This window comes from Prorops nasuta, unplaced genomic scaffold (genome assembly GCF_024137725.1).
Source record: "Prorops nasuta isolate Cenicafe-Biocafe unplaced genomic scaffold, Cenicafe_Pnas_1.2 PNAS00017, whole genome shotgun sequence".
In the NCBI taxonomy this organism is placed as follows: Eukaryota; Metazoa; Arthropoda; class Insecta; order Hymenoptera; family Bethylidae; genus Prorops; species Prorops nasuta.
The window spans coordinates 703,007-719,721 of record NW_027116814.1 but is presented as its reverse complement, the minus strand read 5'-3'; the positions used below and the strand labels follow the sequence as shown (position 1 = coordinate 719,721).

General features: G+C 38.1%; 2 protein-coding genes across 2 annotated transcripts; both read left to right on the top strand.

The window, feature by feature from the left end:
* The first annotated feature begins 901 nt into the window (after positions 1-901).
* Positions 902-2,463, top strand: LOC136779469 (uncharacterized). The gene is made up of 3 exons (XM_066737092.1): positions 902-1,148; positions 1,194-1,501; positions 1,726-2,463. Exons 1-3 carry the CDS (start codon positions 902-904, stop codon positions 2,461-2,463), a joined length of 1,293 nt encoding a protein of 430 aa, XP_066593189.1.
* A 339-nt stretch (positions 2,464-2,802) lies between these two features.
* LOC136779468 (golgin subfamily A member 6-like protein 22) lies at positions 2,803-5,636 on the top strand. Its single transcript, XM_066737091.1, has 2 exons — positions 2,803-3,772; positions 3,847-5,636. Exons 1-2 carry the CDS (start codon positions 2,803-2,805, stop codon positions 5,634-5,636), a joined length of 2,760 nt encoding a protein of 919 aa, XP_066593188.1.
* Positions 5,637-16,715: the final 11,079 nt, after the last annotated feature.

Here is a 16,715-nt window from a genome sequence, read left to right as displayed (position 1 = left end):
TTAAGGGATATATCATTCCCATAATTACTAAACCTTATTCAAGCTCAATAGTCACAAGATTAAGATTATCAGATAAGGAATTAATTGCTTGTGATAAAGAAATTAAGAAATTAATACATATAGGCGCAATATCAAAATGTAAAGTAAAGGAGGACCAATTCATCTCTCCATATTTTTTAGTAGAAAAACCAAATGGGGATATGCGTTTTATATTAAATCTCAAAAAGTTAAATACTTTTATCCCTACACAGCATTTTAAAATGGAGGACAAGAAAACAGCAATGCGCTTAATAAACCGGAATGCATAAATGGCAAAAATTGACTTAAAAGATTCATATTTCTTAATCCCGATAGATAGGTCTAGCAGACAGTGGCTAAGATTCTACTATATAGACCAGTTATTTCAATTCAATTGCTTACCATTTGGGCTGTCCACAGCACCTTTTGTCTTTACCAAGGTTTTGAAACCAATCGCAGAACATCTCAGATCAAAAGGGTATCTGTCAGTATTTTATCTAGATGATATACTGCTACTAGGACAATCAATTAAAGAATGCCGGGAGAATGTGACAGAAACAAGGAAACTGTTAGAATCGTTGGGCCTTATACTAAACTTAGAAAAATGTAATTTAGAACCGTCAAAATAGGTTAAATTCTTAGGTTTTGTGTTTAACTCTGAAAAATATACTATTAGCCTACCAGATGAGAAGAGACAAAAAATACAGACCTCGGCTGCAACTATTAAAGATCGGGAAAAATGTAGCATTAGAAAATTTGCAGAATTCATAGGGATATTAATAGCAGCATGCCCAGCCATTAATACGGCTTGTTATACACGAAAACATTCGAAAGGGAGAAATTCACAGCATTAGAAAGGTCTAATGGAAATTATGACGTGACTATGATGATCAGTGAGAAAATAATTGACGACATAGACTGGTGGTTAAAAAATATAATAACTTCTAAAAATCAATTGAGAGAGGATAAATTTTTATTAGAAATATATAGTGATGCATCGTTAACCGGTTGGGGCCTATTTTGTAATGAGAAAAGGTCACATGGATTCTGGAGCAGCAAGGAATCTAAGGAACATATAAATTGGTTAGAGTTAAAAGCGGCATTCTATGGGCTACAATGTTTTGCGAAAGGTAAACGCTCTTGTCAAATTCTATTACGTATTGACAACACTACAGCGTTGTCTTATATAAATCGCATGGGCAGTATTCGATACCCCAAACTTTCAGCTTTAGCCAGAGAAATTTGGCAATGGTGCGAACTTCGCGATTTATGGATTTTTGCATCATACATTTGTTCTAAAGAGAACAAAGCAGATGATGAATCTAGATCAATTCAAACAGAGACAGAGTGGGAACTTGCAGAATGGGCATTTGATGAAATTTCCAAAAAATTTGGTAAATTCGAGATAGACTTATTTGCCTCAAATATCAACACAAAATGCAATAAGTTCATTTCGTGGTACAGAGACCCAAAAGCTTGGACAGTAGATGCTTTTACAGTGTCTTGAAGCAAACTGTATTTTTACGCCTTTCCACCTTTCTCACTCATATTAAGGGTAATACAAAAAATAATTTTGGACAAAGCAGAGGGAGTACTGGTCGTTCCCCTATGGCCAACACAATCTTGGTTCCCTTTATTTATAAAATGCCTTATTTCAAAACCTATAAAATTTTCTCCAAAATCTAATCTGTTAATTAATAATTTCAGCCAGAAACATCCGCTACACAGGACACTTTCCCTGGTTGCCGGGAAGCTATCCGGGAAGCTTTTCGTCTAAAAGGGGCACCAGATGAATCTATCGAAGTGATCCTGGCATCAGTGACAGAGGGAACTTTGAAGCAATACAATAAACCGCTATTCCTTTGGTGGAAATTTTGTAACTCAAAACAAATCTCTGTTTATCGATCGCCTATCGCGGCAATCCTAGAGTACCTAACAGATTGTTTGAAAAACATAAAATCTTATGGTACACTAAACTCTTATAGATCGGCCTTATCAATGATTATGCAAGAAGAAATAGGGCAACAGCCAATTATCAAAAGATTTTTTAAAGGAATAGCACACTTATATCCACAAGCCCCAAAATATGAGGAGATCTGGGACCCAAAACTAGTTCTTAACTATTTACAATCACAATGGCCAAATCATTTGTTATCATTTGAAATGCTAACAAAAAAGTTGATCACGCTATTGGCTTTAATTACAGCCCATAGGATTCAAAGTTTTGCAAAGATTCGAGTCGGAAACATAAGAATTTCAGACTCACAAGTGGTAATAAAAATTCCAGATAGAATTAAAACTTCTGGGCTAGGCAAACAACAACCAATCTGGCAAATACCTTTTTTCAAAGAACAGCCAAAATTGCGTGCAGCAACGTTGTTAAAAGAATATTTAACACAGTCCAAAGAAAAGAGACCTGATGGACTTTCGCTTCCGGTTGCGTGAATGGTGGAATGGTGTGAGTGTGAGAGAGAGAAGTGAGGAAAAAGGAAGAATTTGGGTGAGAGTGAGGAGCAGAAAAGAGTGAGGAAAGGGAGAGGGAGAAAAAGCGGAAAGGAGGGTTAAAAAAGAGGAGAGTGGGAAGCAGAAGCGGGAAGCGGAAGGAGCAGCAAAGGTAGGGGATATTTTTGGAGGTTAGGTGAAGGGATAGAAAAAGGAAAGATAGAGCGGGAAAGGAAAGATAAGAAAGTGACACCTGTAGGAGAAAGTAAGAGGAAGAAAGGTCGGTAAGGTAGGGAGGGAAGAGATCTAAGGCGGGAAAGAAAGAAAAGGCAAGGTAAGGAGATGGAAGGAAGGGAATATGAAGGAAGGGGAAAAGAAAGGGAGAAATTAAGCTTAGGGAAGCTGGGAAAAGGGGAAAGTGGAGGGGAGAGGGGTAGAGCGGGAAGTACGGGAAGTATAGAGGAGTATATGAGGGGGAAGAGAAAGGATAGAGAAGAGGAAGTGGGGGAAGGATGGGTATTTCAAAAGAGTGCGAAGATGGGAAGAACGCCGGAGAAAGGAATGGAGAGAGGGATGGAAAAAATAATGGAGGCGCTCAATGAGATTAGGGGGAAAATGGAGGGATGGAAGGAGGGAAAAAAGGAAATAATAAGAAAGATGGAGGAGGTGAGAGGGGAGATGGAGAAAGATAGAAAGGAGTGGAGAGGGGAGATAGGGGAATTAAAGAAAAGGATGGAAAAAATGGAAAGAAAAGAAAAGGAGAATGGAGAGGAAGAAGAAAAGGGAAACGAGGAAAGAAGAAAGGAGGATAAAGAATTAGAGGAGAGAATAAGAAGGCTGGAATGGGAAAAGGAGAAGAAGGAAAGAGAAAGTAGGAAGAATAATATAATAATATGGGGAATAGAAAGGGTAGAAGGAAGTGAGGGGGAAATGAGGAAAGAGGTGGAGGATTTAATGGGGATAATAGGAATAAGAGAAGGAGTGAAAGGAATAAAGAGAGTAGGTGGAATAGGAAAGGGAGGAAGAAAGGGAGTGATAGTGGAGATAAAGGATAGGGAGGTGAAGAAAGAAATAATGAGAGGAAAAGGCAAGCTAAGAGGGAGGAAAGAAAGAATAGAGGAGGATATGACATGGGAAGAGAGGAGGGTGATGGAGAAGGTAAAAAGAATAGCGGAGGGGGAAAGGAGGAAAGGGAGAAGGGTGTATATGGGATATATGAAAGTGTGGATAGAAGGGGAAGAGTGGAGGTGGAGAGAAGATAAGGGGGAGTTATGGAATGGAGCGGGAAAGAAGTGGGAAGGAGAGAGAAAGGGTGAAAGAGAAAATTTTCGGGGGAAAGAGAGAGGGGGAGAAGAGAAGGGATAGAAGGGAAAGAGTTGGGGAAAGGAACGGAGAAGAGGAGAGAAGGAATAGGAGGAGGGGAGGGGAGGAAAGAAGAGAAGAGGAAAGGAAGAGGAATAGAGATTGCGTTTTGGAATGTAGCAGGAGTGGGAAACAAGGAAGAGGATTTTTGGAGAAAAATAGGAAAGTGGGATATAGTATGCATGGTGGAAACGTGGATGGAAGAGAAAGGGTGGAAGGGAGTGAGCAAGAGAGTACCGAGAGGATACAGATGGTGGAAGCAGTGGGCAAAGAAGGAGGAGAGGAAGGGAAGGGCGAAGGGAGGAATATTGATAGGGGTAAGGGAGGAGTTAGGGGGAAAGGAAGAAGGAGAGGAGGGGAGGCATGAAGGGATAATGGAAATAGGAATAAAAATAGAGGAGGAAGAATGGAGAATTATAGCATTATATGTAGGGAAGGGAATGAGGAGCATAGAGGAGGGTATAAAGAGAGCAATAGAGAGAGGGCAGGGTAAGAGGTGCTTGGTAGGAGGGGATTGGAATGCGAGGATAGGGGAATTGGGAGGGGAAGGGGAGGAGGGTGAGGAAATGGAAGAGAAAAGGAGATCGAAAGATAAGGTAGTAAATGCGGAAGGAATGAGGATGATGGACATAATTGGAGAGATGGGAATGGAGGTATGGAATGGAAAAGTAGAAGGAGACAGGGAAGGGGAATTCACGTATGTGGGACACATGGGGAGGTCGGTAATAGACTATGTGGTAGGAGACAGGGAGGCGAGAATGGGAGTAAAAGAAATAGAAGTAGAGGTGAGGACAGAATCGGACCACTTGCCGATAGTGGTAAGGTTGGGGAGAGAAAAGAGGAGAAGAGGAAGGAAAATGGAGAAGGCAGGAATAAGGAGGGAATGGAAAGAGGAGTTAGTGGAGGAGTTTAGGAAAAAAGTAGAGGGCATGGAGGAAGGTGAAGGGGAAGGGGTGAAGGAAAGGTGGGAGGATTTGCAGGAGAAGATGAGGGGTATAGTAGAAGGAATAAAGGGGAAGCAGAAAGGAGGGAAGGAAAATAAGAGAGGGTGGTGGGATGAGGAATGCAGAGAGAAAAAGAAAGAGTTGAGGGAGGAGATGAGGAGATGGATGAGGGGAGAAAGTAAGAAGGAAGATTATAGAAAGAAGAAAAAGCAGTATATGGAAAGATGTGAGGAGAAGAGAGGGAAATGGAGGGAGAAATGGAGTAAGGAAATAGGAAAAGCAAGGGGAGAAAAGGAAATATGGGAAATAATAAAAAGGTGTAGGGGGAAAGAAGAGAGTAGGGTAGAAGAGATTAGGATGGATGAATGGGATGAGTATTTTAGAGAGATGTTAGAAGGAAAAAAGGGAGAGAAGCAAGGGAAAGAAAAGGAGAGGATAGGGAGGAGGAAGAGGGGGGAGGGGAGAGAAATAAAGAAGGAAGAGATAGAGGAGCAGATAAAAAGGTTAAAGACAGGAAAGGCAGCCGGGGAAAATGGTTTAGAGAACGAGGTATGGAAGAATGGAGGGAAAAGGGTAATAGAGGAGGCATGGAAAATATGCAATGCGGTATGGAGAGGGGAGGGATGGCCGAAAGGATGGGAAATGGGACTAATAGTACCGATAAAGAAGAAAGGAGAAGGGAGAAAGGTAGAAGATTATAGGGGAATCACGCTGATGGACACGATGGCGAAGGTATACGCAGGAGTGAGTGGCACCCACTTGCGCACAAATTTATTTGCCCACATACCCAATTGTGCGCACACCCTTTTGGACACCGCAAGTTTTACTAAACCGATTGCACACATACCCTCTTGCGCGCATACCCATTAGATTACAGACCCAATTGTGCACATACCCATTTATTCACATAACCGTTTGCCCACTTACCCATTTGCCCACATAGCCGTTTGCACACATAGCCGTTTGCACACATACCCAACTACGAACATAACCATTTGCGCACATACCCATTTACACACATAACCGTTTGCCCACAAACCCATTTAAACACATCACAAATTTTAGATTGAGACCCGCCTGCACACAAATTTATTTTTTCGCACATACCCAATTGTGCGCATACCCGTTTGCACACCAGGAGTTTAGTAACCCGATTGCACACAAACCCTCTTGCGCACATACACATTTACACACATAACCGTTTGCCCACATACCTATTTGCGCACATACCCATTTACACACATAACCGTTTGCCCACTTTCCCATTTGAACGCATCGCAAATTTTGAATTGAGACCCGCCTGCACACAAATTTATTTTTTCGCGCATACCCAATTGTGCGCATACGCGTTCGAACACCGGGAGTTTACTAACCCGATTGTACACATACCCTCTGGCGCACATACCCATATAATCACACACCTAATTGCACACATACCCATTTGCGCACATACCCATTTACACTCATAACCGCTTGTCCACATACCCATTTGAACGCATCGCAAATTTTGTATTGAAACCCACTTTCACACAAACCCGTTTGCGCACAGATAATTATATCTTATTATCTAAGAGCATTTATCTTTAATGATATGTTGATCTTTTCAAACGCTTATGTTTCCTTGCTGACCTACCGGGGATTGCACACAACCCATTCGTGCACATACCTATCTGCACACATTCCCACTTACGCACATATCCGTTTACGCAAACACCCGTTTACGCACATACCCGTTTACGTACATACCCGTTTACGCACATACCCGTTTACTCACAGACCCGTTTACTCACAGACCCAATTGCGGACGAAGCAGTTTACACACATATCTATATTATCATAAACCCATTTGAAACATACCCAGTGATGCCAGAATGTAGCCCTCAGCAACGAAAATGAAATTAGTCGTTAGTCAGCAGCACTATCGAGAATTTGAAGGAAAGGGGTACAAACACAGTTATGCCTGGTCAGCATATATAGGTGTTATTTGGACTTCGGGCAACTTCGGCTTTAGAAGAACAGCGACTACCGCTAATCAACACATTTTTATGTGTCATCCGTGTGAAGTGATGCAGCGTTTACCTAAAAACTCTCGAAGGAAATCAAAATCCTTTTCCTAAATTAGTTTTTAATTTTTATAAAATGCTTGTATGTCGCCATTAATTAATTGGATTTGGTAATAACTACAAGAAATGCGTTCTTAATATAACAAATAATGAGTTGAGGTATAATAAAAACTATGTTTCTATATTGACATGCTAACAAATGCATTTTCTTATTTACTATTGCGTCCAATAAGTTAATGGCTATTAAAAAAAAAAATCCCTTGCAATGAAAAAAAATGAAAAAATTTTAAACTCCGTCAAGAATCAAACCCGAGCCCGCCGTGTGACAAAACGGCAACCTTACCGTCTACGCTACATAATATTCTTTTCTACCAATAAAGAAACACGGGTTACTCGACGGCAAGTATATAGAAGCAAGGACGGTATACTCTTTTACAATAAATTTCGCCATTACAATCTAAAAATTATGTCATACATTATTAGAATGCATTAATGCTATCCTGAGATTATTTAGCATCAATTTATCATTTTTCAAATGTTTATGCTAATTATTTTTCTCTGTATTATTTTACCATACATCTCGTATGTCTCAATCTGAAGTTAGTTAAGGACCAATGTAAGTCACCAAAGCCGAAGTAAGGACCGTTGTGTAAAGTGGAAAGCAGCATCCCCAACAAAAAAAAAGTAAACCTGAAAAAGGTCAATTTGAGTTGGCAGCTCTGCGAAATAGGTACGCTGCAAGTTCTGCTTGCTGATTACGGCTGACTTGTGTGATTAAGTAGTAAAAGGTTTATTTAAATACAAATTTGACAGGTCAACTGGATGGTTATGTTCAAATCAGTTTCAGATAAGTAAAAATTTATCTTTATGTAAAAAAAGCATTGGAACGCGATGCTTTGTGAATAATATCATTTGTTACAGATACTTTGGTTTAATTTGGTTGGTCCGCGAAGTCAAGATGAAGAGTATATGCAAAGTAAAATTTGTTGGCTAGCAGATTAGGTACTTCTTAGCAAGCTCATCATGGCTGGGATGACAAATCGTCAGATTTAAGGATTGCAATGGATATACCAAGAAAGTATATTTACCCTCATCTATTAAGCTATAACCAGTTGAGTGTATCCTCCGCTCTGCTGATCTGCAAAGATACAGAAACATCAATGTACATATCACATTATTTAGACTCAGGTAATCTTCAAAAATTTGGTGAAAAGAGACTCGGCAAGTGTTTTTGTAAAATGTTTTCTACAGCCTTGACATTTCTTATGATTCAGGTAATATTGGATTATACTATTATGCAGATAATTCATAACTGCAAAAAGGAATGGTAGACACGTCATTGAATACAAGTGAACTCAATGATGATATTGGTACGTTAAATTCTCTCCAAGTGACTTCAAACTAGCAGCAGTGTTAAGAGACACGGCTATTATGACTTTTGATGTTGATCCAGCTAACCACCTTTATCAAATTGCAGCCATTCAAAGTGTCCTTTTCTTTTTGGCCTAATGTCAAATTTGTTTCTCTAACATAGGAAACGCAAAAACCGTTTAGCCCTTGCAGCTTGGAATTACAGAACGTAGTCATTTGGTAGTTTTTGCTCCAAAAATTGTCCATGACCCATTATACGCAAAATATGGATGGCAATGTCTCCTATTCCTAGGAAGAAGTATGCGTAAAGTGTCTGGGACGTAAAAACGATTGAAAATCCATTTCAGCTCTATATTCTCATCACAAATCTGAGTATACCATTGAATTTGAGCATCGTCTGAGAATATAATCATTCCATTTCTTAAATTTTCTTTTGTTGATAAATTACTCAATTTCCATTGACCTTTCAGATTGTAAGAATATCAACGATCAATGTCATTCATAATTTACAAAGCTGTTGAACTGGTTTTATTAAATGTAGCAATTCATGGCAGTGACCTATGGGACTTGCAAAGGTAATACGTAATAAGATTATGAGATGTGACTTAAGGACCCTTCGCAATTTACTGCTGCTTTGGGGGCATCAATCAAAATTTCGTCACTACAAACTAATTTTATGATAGATTAAAATTCATTTTTTTCCAGATTAATATAAAAAAAATCCCGGTAACGCTGTACGTGCTATACGTCAAAGAAAATTAAGGGATATCCATTTAGAAAAGTATTAACGTGTTTCCTTATATAAGTCCTACTACATATATATATATATATATATATATATATATATATATATATATATATAGTATATAAACATTAATAAAACATATAAATTTTAAGAATTTGTTAAACTCATTTCTTTATATAATTTGATTTAATCCTTCTTACCAAGTATAAATATTAGACTCAAAGTATGTAGAAAAACTATAAGATCTATATTCCTATATTGATTTTAGAATAAAATATTTGTTGTTCAGAAATCTCAATTTATATGATTAGTTAAAACTACATGAGACTTGAGATTTCCTGTACAACAGTCTCTTCGTGTATATAACTTAATTTCACATTATTATTTTACCGCATTCACAACCTTATGAGACTCGTTATGCTAGTATAACAGTTACATTTTGGTAATTATATTCCGTATTCGTCGGTGCCAGGTATTATCATAGCAAATATCCTAAATGACCTCTTTTTAAATTAAATTATCGTAGTCATTTTGCATATTTTAATTGTTTTATCATCTAATACTGCTGCCATCGTTTGACGATACACAAGATTCCATGCAAAACAATTTATATTTCTCCTGTATCCTCTTAAAACTGCTGTGCTGGTAGTCCACTCATTTGCGCAACACATACATATTGTTACCTAAAAAAATGAAATATTTAATAAAGAAGTCATAAAGAATATGAATAAATTCATGGATCTATTTTAATATTTAAAACATTCCCAAAGCGAGCTATACCTTTGTTACTATAGTAGTGCCAAATACTGATTGATGCTCCTAAAGCAGCAGTAAACTGTGCAGCGTCCTTAAGTAACATCTCAAAATCTTATTACGTATTACATTTGCAAGTCCCATAAGTCATTGGCTTGAATTGCTACATTTAATAAAACTAGTTCGACAGCTTTGTAAATAATGAATGACATTGATCGTTGATATTCTTACAATCTGAAAGGTCAATGGAAATTGGGTAATTTATCAACAAAAGAAAATTTAAGAAATGGAATGGTTATATTCTCAGACGATGTTCAAATTCAATGGTATACTCAGTTTTATGATGAGAATATGGATCTGAAATGGATTTACAATTGTTTTTACGTCCCAGACACTTTACGCATACTTCTTCCTAGGAATAGGAGACATTGCCATCCGTATTTTGCGTATAATGGGTCATGGACAATTTTTGGAGCAAAAACTACCAAATGACTACATTCTGCAATTCCAAGCTGCAAGGGCTAAACGGTTTTTGCGTTTCCTATGTTAGAGAAACAAATTTGACATTAGGCCAAAAGGAAAAGGACACTTTGAATGGCTGCAATTTGATAAAGGTGGTTAGCTGGATCAACATCAAAAATCATAATAGCCGTGTCTCTTAACACTGCTGCTAGTTTGAAGTCACTTGGAGAGAATTTAACGTACCAATATCATCATTGAGTTCACTTGTATTCAATGACGTGTCTACCATTCCTTTTTGCAGTTATGAATTATCTGCATAATAGTATAATCCAATATTACCCGAATCATAAGAAATGTCAAGGCTGTAGAAAACATTTTACAAAAACACTTGCCGAGTCTCTTTTCACCAAATTTTTGAAGATTACCTGAGTCTAAATAATGTGATATGTACATTGATGTTTCTGCATCTTTGCAGATCAGCAGAGCGGAGGATACACTCAACTGGTTGTAACTTAATAGATGAGAGTAAATATACTTTCTTGGTATATCCATTGCAATCCTTGAATCTGACGATTTGTCATCCCAGCCATCATGTGCTTGCTAAGAAGTACCTAATCTGCTAGCCAACAAATTTTACTTTGCATATACTCTTCATCTTGACTTCGCGGACCAACCAAATTAAACCAAAGTATCTGTAACAAATGATATTATTCACAAAGCATCGCGTTCCAATGCTTTTTTTACATAAAGATAAATTTTTACTTATCTGAAACTGATTTGAACATAACCATCCAGTTGACCTGTCAAATTTGTATTTAAATAAACCTTTTACTACTTAATCACACAAGTCAGCCGTAATCAGCAAGCAGAACTTGCAGCGTACCTATTTCGCAGAGCTGCCAACTCAAATTGACCTTTTTCAGGTTTACTTTTTTTTTGTTGGGGATGCTGCTTTCCACTTTACACAACGGTCCTTACTTCGGCTTTGGTGACTTACATTGGTCCTTAACTAACTTCAGATTGAGACATACGAGATGTATGGTAAAATAATACAGAGAAAAATAATTAGCATAAACATTTGAAAAATGATAAATTGATGCTAAATAATCTCAGGATAGCATTAATGCATTCTAATAATGTATGACATAATTTTTAGATTGTAATGGCGAAATTTATTGTAAAAGAGTATACCGTCCTTGCTTCTATATACTTGCCGTCGAGTAACCCGTGTTTCTTTATTGGTAGAAAAGAATATTATGTAGCGTAGACGGTAAGGTTGCCGTTTTGTCACACGGCGGGCTCGGGTTTGATTCTTGACGGAGTTTAAAATTTTTTCATTTTTTTTCATTGCAAGGGATTTTTTTTTTTAATAGCCATTAACTTATTGGACGCAATAGTAAATAAGAAAATGCATTTGTTAGCATGTCAATATAGAAACATAGTTTTTATTATACCTCAACTCATTATTTGTTATATTAAGAACGCATTTCTTGTAGTTATTACCAAATCCAATTAATTAATGGCGACATACAAGCATTTTATAAAAATTAAAAACTAATTTAGGAAAAGGATTTTGATTTCCTTCGAGAGTTTTTAGGTAAACGCTGCATCACTTCACACGGATGACACATAAAAATGTGTTGATTAGCGGTAGTCGCTGTTCTTCTAAAGCCGAAGTTGCCCGAAGTCCAAATAACACCTATATATGCTGACCAGGCATAACTGTGTTTGTACCCCTTTCCTTCAAATTCTCGATAGTGCTGCTGACTAACGACTAATTTCATTTTCGTTGCTGAGGGCTACATTCTGGCATCACTGGGTATGTTTCAAATGGGTTTATGATAATATAGATATGTGTGTAAACTGCTTCGTCCGCAATTGGGTCTGTGAGTAAACGGGTCTGTGAGTAAACGGGTATGTGCGTAAACGGGTATGTACGTAAACGGGTATGTGCGTAAACGGGTGTTTGCGTAAACGGATATGTGCGTAAGTGGGAATGTGTGCAGATAGGTATGTGCACGAATGGGTTGTGTGCAATCCCCGGTAGGTCAGCAAGGAAACATAAGCGTTTGAAAAGATCAACATATCATTAAAGATAAATGCTCTTAGATAATAAGATATAATTATCTGTGCGCAAACGGGTTTGTGTGAAAGTGGGTTTCAATACAAAATTTGCGATGCGTTCAAATGGGTATGTGGACAAGCGGTTATGAGTGTAAATGGGTATGTGCGCAAATGGGTATGTGTGCAATTAGGTGTGTGATTATATGGGTATGTGCGCCAGAGGGTATGTGTACAATCGGGTTAGTAAACTCCCGGTGTTCGAACGCGTATGCGCACAATTGGGTATGCGCGAAAAAATAAATTTGTGTGCAGGCGGGTCTCAATTCAAAATTTGCGATGCGTTCAAATGGGAAAGTGGGCAAACGGTTATGTGTGTAAATGGGTATGTGCGCAAATAGGTATGTGGGCAAACGGTTATGTGTGTAAATGTGTATGTGCGCAAGAGGGTTTGTGTGCAATCGGGTTACTAAACTCCTGGTGTGCAAACGGGTATGCGCACAATTGGGTATGTGCGAAAAAATAAATTTGTGTGCAGGCGGGTCTCAATCTAAAATTTGTGATGTGTTTAAATGGGTTTGTGGGCAAACGGTTATGTGTGTAAATGGGTATGTGCGCAAATGGTTATGTTCGTAGTTGGGTATGTGTGCAAACGGCTATGTGTGCAAACGGCTATGTGGGCAAATGGGTAAGTGGGCAAACGGTTATGTGAATAAATGGGTATGTGCACAATTGGGTCTGTAATCTAATGGGTATGCGCGCAAGAGGGTATGTGTGCAATCGGTTTAGTAAAACTTGCGGTGTCCAAAAGGGTGTGCGCACAATTGGGTATGTGGGCAAATAAATTTGTGCGCAAGTGGGGCGCTCCCGCAGGAGTGCTGGGGGAGAGAATAGAAAAGGAAATGGAAGAGAAAGGAATGATAGGAGAAGGGCAAACTGGATTTAGGAAGGGGAGGGGGGTAATAGAGAACATATATACTGTTGTGGTTCAATCGCTGATTCACGACAAACTCGAAATTCTTTTGTATAATAAAGTTTATTGACGTTTGATTTACAATGTTTCTTTTTATACAAATTGATAACCAGAGCTATGAGCTAGATAATTATAGTTTTAAGAGACAAAGGAATGCCTGGATAAGTTTAAGAGATAAGAGGACTGAAGGTCCTAGGAGACTCGACTGGTTCCTTCTAGCTTTTGACTCGAACTGATTTTTGGGGCTGCACGTTTGGGGCTCCTACCCTCAAAGTGCAGCGTCAAACATCACCTTATATGGTAACATTTGCGGGTCCCAATGGTCAAATGCGTCATTGTTCTAGAACATTCGACTGCCGTCGAAGTGCATTTTGCCACGTGTCGGGACTTAGCCTTGGCGACTGTGTGAACGAGCTGCGTCTGGCGCTTCGTATTACATTTAGGAATTTGTCGCTTTTAGGAGTATCTCTCCTTTACAATGAGGCTATTGATATTTTAATATAATCATGATAGATTTAGAGTTATTAATTATATCTTTAAATGATAATAATATTAATAATATTAATTATATAGTGCTTATAATAGCTATGAGTTATGTATGTTTATTCTATGTACATAACACCCCTCCCCCCCTGGAAAAAGAGGGTAGGTGGTTAATAATCGGGTTCGTATTGAATGTTTGCCGCTTGCTCAGGTGTGACGATAATCATGTGCGTCGGGACAACGTTGTCTGTTGCTGGGGCGGCGACGTCATCTGTTACGATGGCATTGGATGCCAATGCCTGTATTGACCTAAGTCTTGGCTTAGGTTTTGGTCTTCTGTGAAGATATCGCCAGATTATGTAAATGGTTAATCCTATGATGATTAACGTTGTAGTAGAATATGAGATGGCCATATGTTGATAGGTGTGGTGTTGTCCTAGGTTTTCGTTTTGTACATCCTTTTTCAGCTGTTTTAGCTGGATGCTGAGCGTGTTGAGGTCGTTGACCTTGTTCAAGATGTTATGCAGCCTGGGAATTTTGGTTGTGTTGATTGCTGCTACGTAGTTTTCAGGATCTATGGCTCTCAAAGAGAAATTATAGTGCGGGATATAGTTCTTATGTTTGTTGGGCTTGGAGGTTTGTACGGGTTCCAAAACAAAATCAGTAGCTGTTAGGATACAATTTTTATATAAATTAATTACTCCGGAGCCCATTAATTCTATATTATAAGTAGGTTTTTGTTTGCAGATTACTTCTACAATTTCTAATCGCGGTGTGGAGTATATCCACGAAGCTTGGTTTTTCATGGGAATTAGCATCGGTTGCACTAAATGTATAAGTTTATGCTCGCACGTATTTATATCTATGTATTTTAAGTATAATGCAATTTCGCATGGATTAATTGTCTTTATTTTGTTGGATGGTTTATCCGTTGGACAGAAATAATTATCTTTTATCGTGTAACATTTTCGTAGTTCGTCTTCGGTATATTCTGTGTATCGCTCAGCGATGCTATCTATCGCTATGTAATCTTTTCTTAAATCTATTATGGAGTGTAATGTTGTAGAATTCTGAATAGGGATTGGGATTGGATATATTTGTAAAAGATCGAATTCTTTGGGTGTTATTAGAGGTATATGGAGTACTACAATTAGTTTGTTTGTTTTGGTATAAATTGTGGGTTGCATTAGTTTGGAAATTAAATGGATGTTTAGTGTTTCTAATGGAAAAGGGAATTGCGTGCCAGGAGGGATGTGAGGAATCGCATCTTTAAGGTATTCGATAATTTTTGTGTATCGAATAATGTTCGGGTTTATTATTCCTTGGCTCGCCATTATCACGAAATTTAATAAGTGATCTGTGTCTATCATTAATTCTTCGGATGTAAGATTAATGTTATATAGAGCTTCTCGCTCGTCCGCTTGGGCTTCTAGATCACGTGCTGCTTTCATCAGCATTTTTTCGTTCGCATCTATTTTTTGTATCGTGTTATTATAGGTTTCTATGGTTTGGTCGATAATTTGTATTTGTTTTAGGAGTGCTAATCTGTTGGTTTCTACTGTTTGATCTAAATTTTGTAGATGTTTATTTATTTCTTCTTCGTCGATACTGTCCATTATTCCGAATAAAATTTTTCCGATTGACCCTACTCCGTTTGCTAGTCCTCGTCTGTTTCTTCCTTGATGTAGCGTTACTTCATCTATTTCGTCTAGGATTTTTTCGGTTGTCTCTAATTTGTAGACGGTATCAATGACGGAGTGTTTACAGATTTTTTTTTCTTCTTGTGTGGAGCAAAGGGCGTGGTCGTATAGGAATTTGTTTAGTTGCGCGAGTCTTTGGCGGTATTCTACTATGTCGGTAGTTATCACTAATTTCCATTTCTCTTTATAAAAATTGACCGTGCCGAATTTTTCATAGAATAGTCCCGGTTGACCTTTGATGGGAATATTTTGGACTTGCTGGGAGCTTCTGTGGATCGTTATGACCATAAGGGTCAGCATGCACCTATAATAAAGGGTATGTTTGGTTAATTTTGGAATTTTAATATGTAAAATTTAAACAAGTTTTATTTCTACATGGGAGTTATTTTAGTCGGTCGCGAAGGTGCGTCTAGTTCGTAGACATTGGGTCAGCGTTTTTGCGTGAATTTGCGTGAAGTGGGGAATGCACTATATATTAGTGGTTCCCGTGCGGGGAATTTCATTTCGTCTTGATTCGACCGAAAAAGTTTCAAAGTTTCCCAGCGTTTATTGTGCAATGGCTGTCCAAGTGTACAAACGGAAGGACATGTACGACCGTGGAGAGATTGACGGCCAGGGGCGTCGCCTTTTCTTAAGGCTGGATAATGGTGAGTGTCTCTCTTTTTTTTTTTTTTTTTTTTTTTGTTTTTGTTTCTACTTAATTTTAATTTCGTTGTTTCTATCCCTTTTCTTTTGTTTATTTAGTCATAATTTTCAACGTGGGTGCGGTGCAGTTCCGGAGGATGTGCCGAAAGTCGGACCGCATCCAGAGGCATCACGAGTGGGATTATGACTGCCTGGAGGACAGCTTCTGGGTCGTCTTCGACTTGTTTGGAATAAGGTGGCTCCAGTACACCGGGGTGGAGCCCTACCGTGGTTGGGGGTACCCCAACCAGCAGGTTGAGGGGTGGACGGGTCCACCCTTGGAGGAAAATGATGTCCTCCGATACCATGGCTTAATTTAGCCAAAAAAAAAAATTTTTTTTTTTTTTTATCTTAAATTTCAAACAAATGTATTTATAAAAAAAAATTCTTTGTTTAACAATTGTCAGAGACGGTGAGGTGGTTCCTTGAATAAATTTCAATTTATTTAAATGTATGTCTAATTTCTAATTTTAGTACCTTTCCCTGATATTTAAGTTTTAGAGATAGTTAGGGCAAGAGGGAGGAAGGAGAAATTAGAGAAATTCTAATAATAATAAGGGAGGGGAAAACTTATAAAAATATCTTAGGGATTAAAATTATGTATATATATCTCTTTCCCCTTTTTTTTTTTTTTTTTTTTTTTTTTTTTTTTTT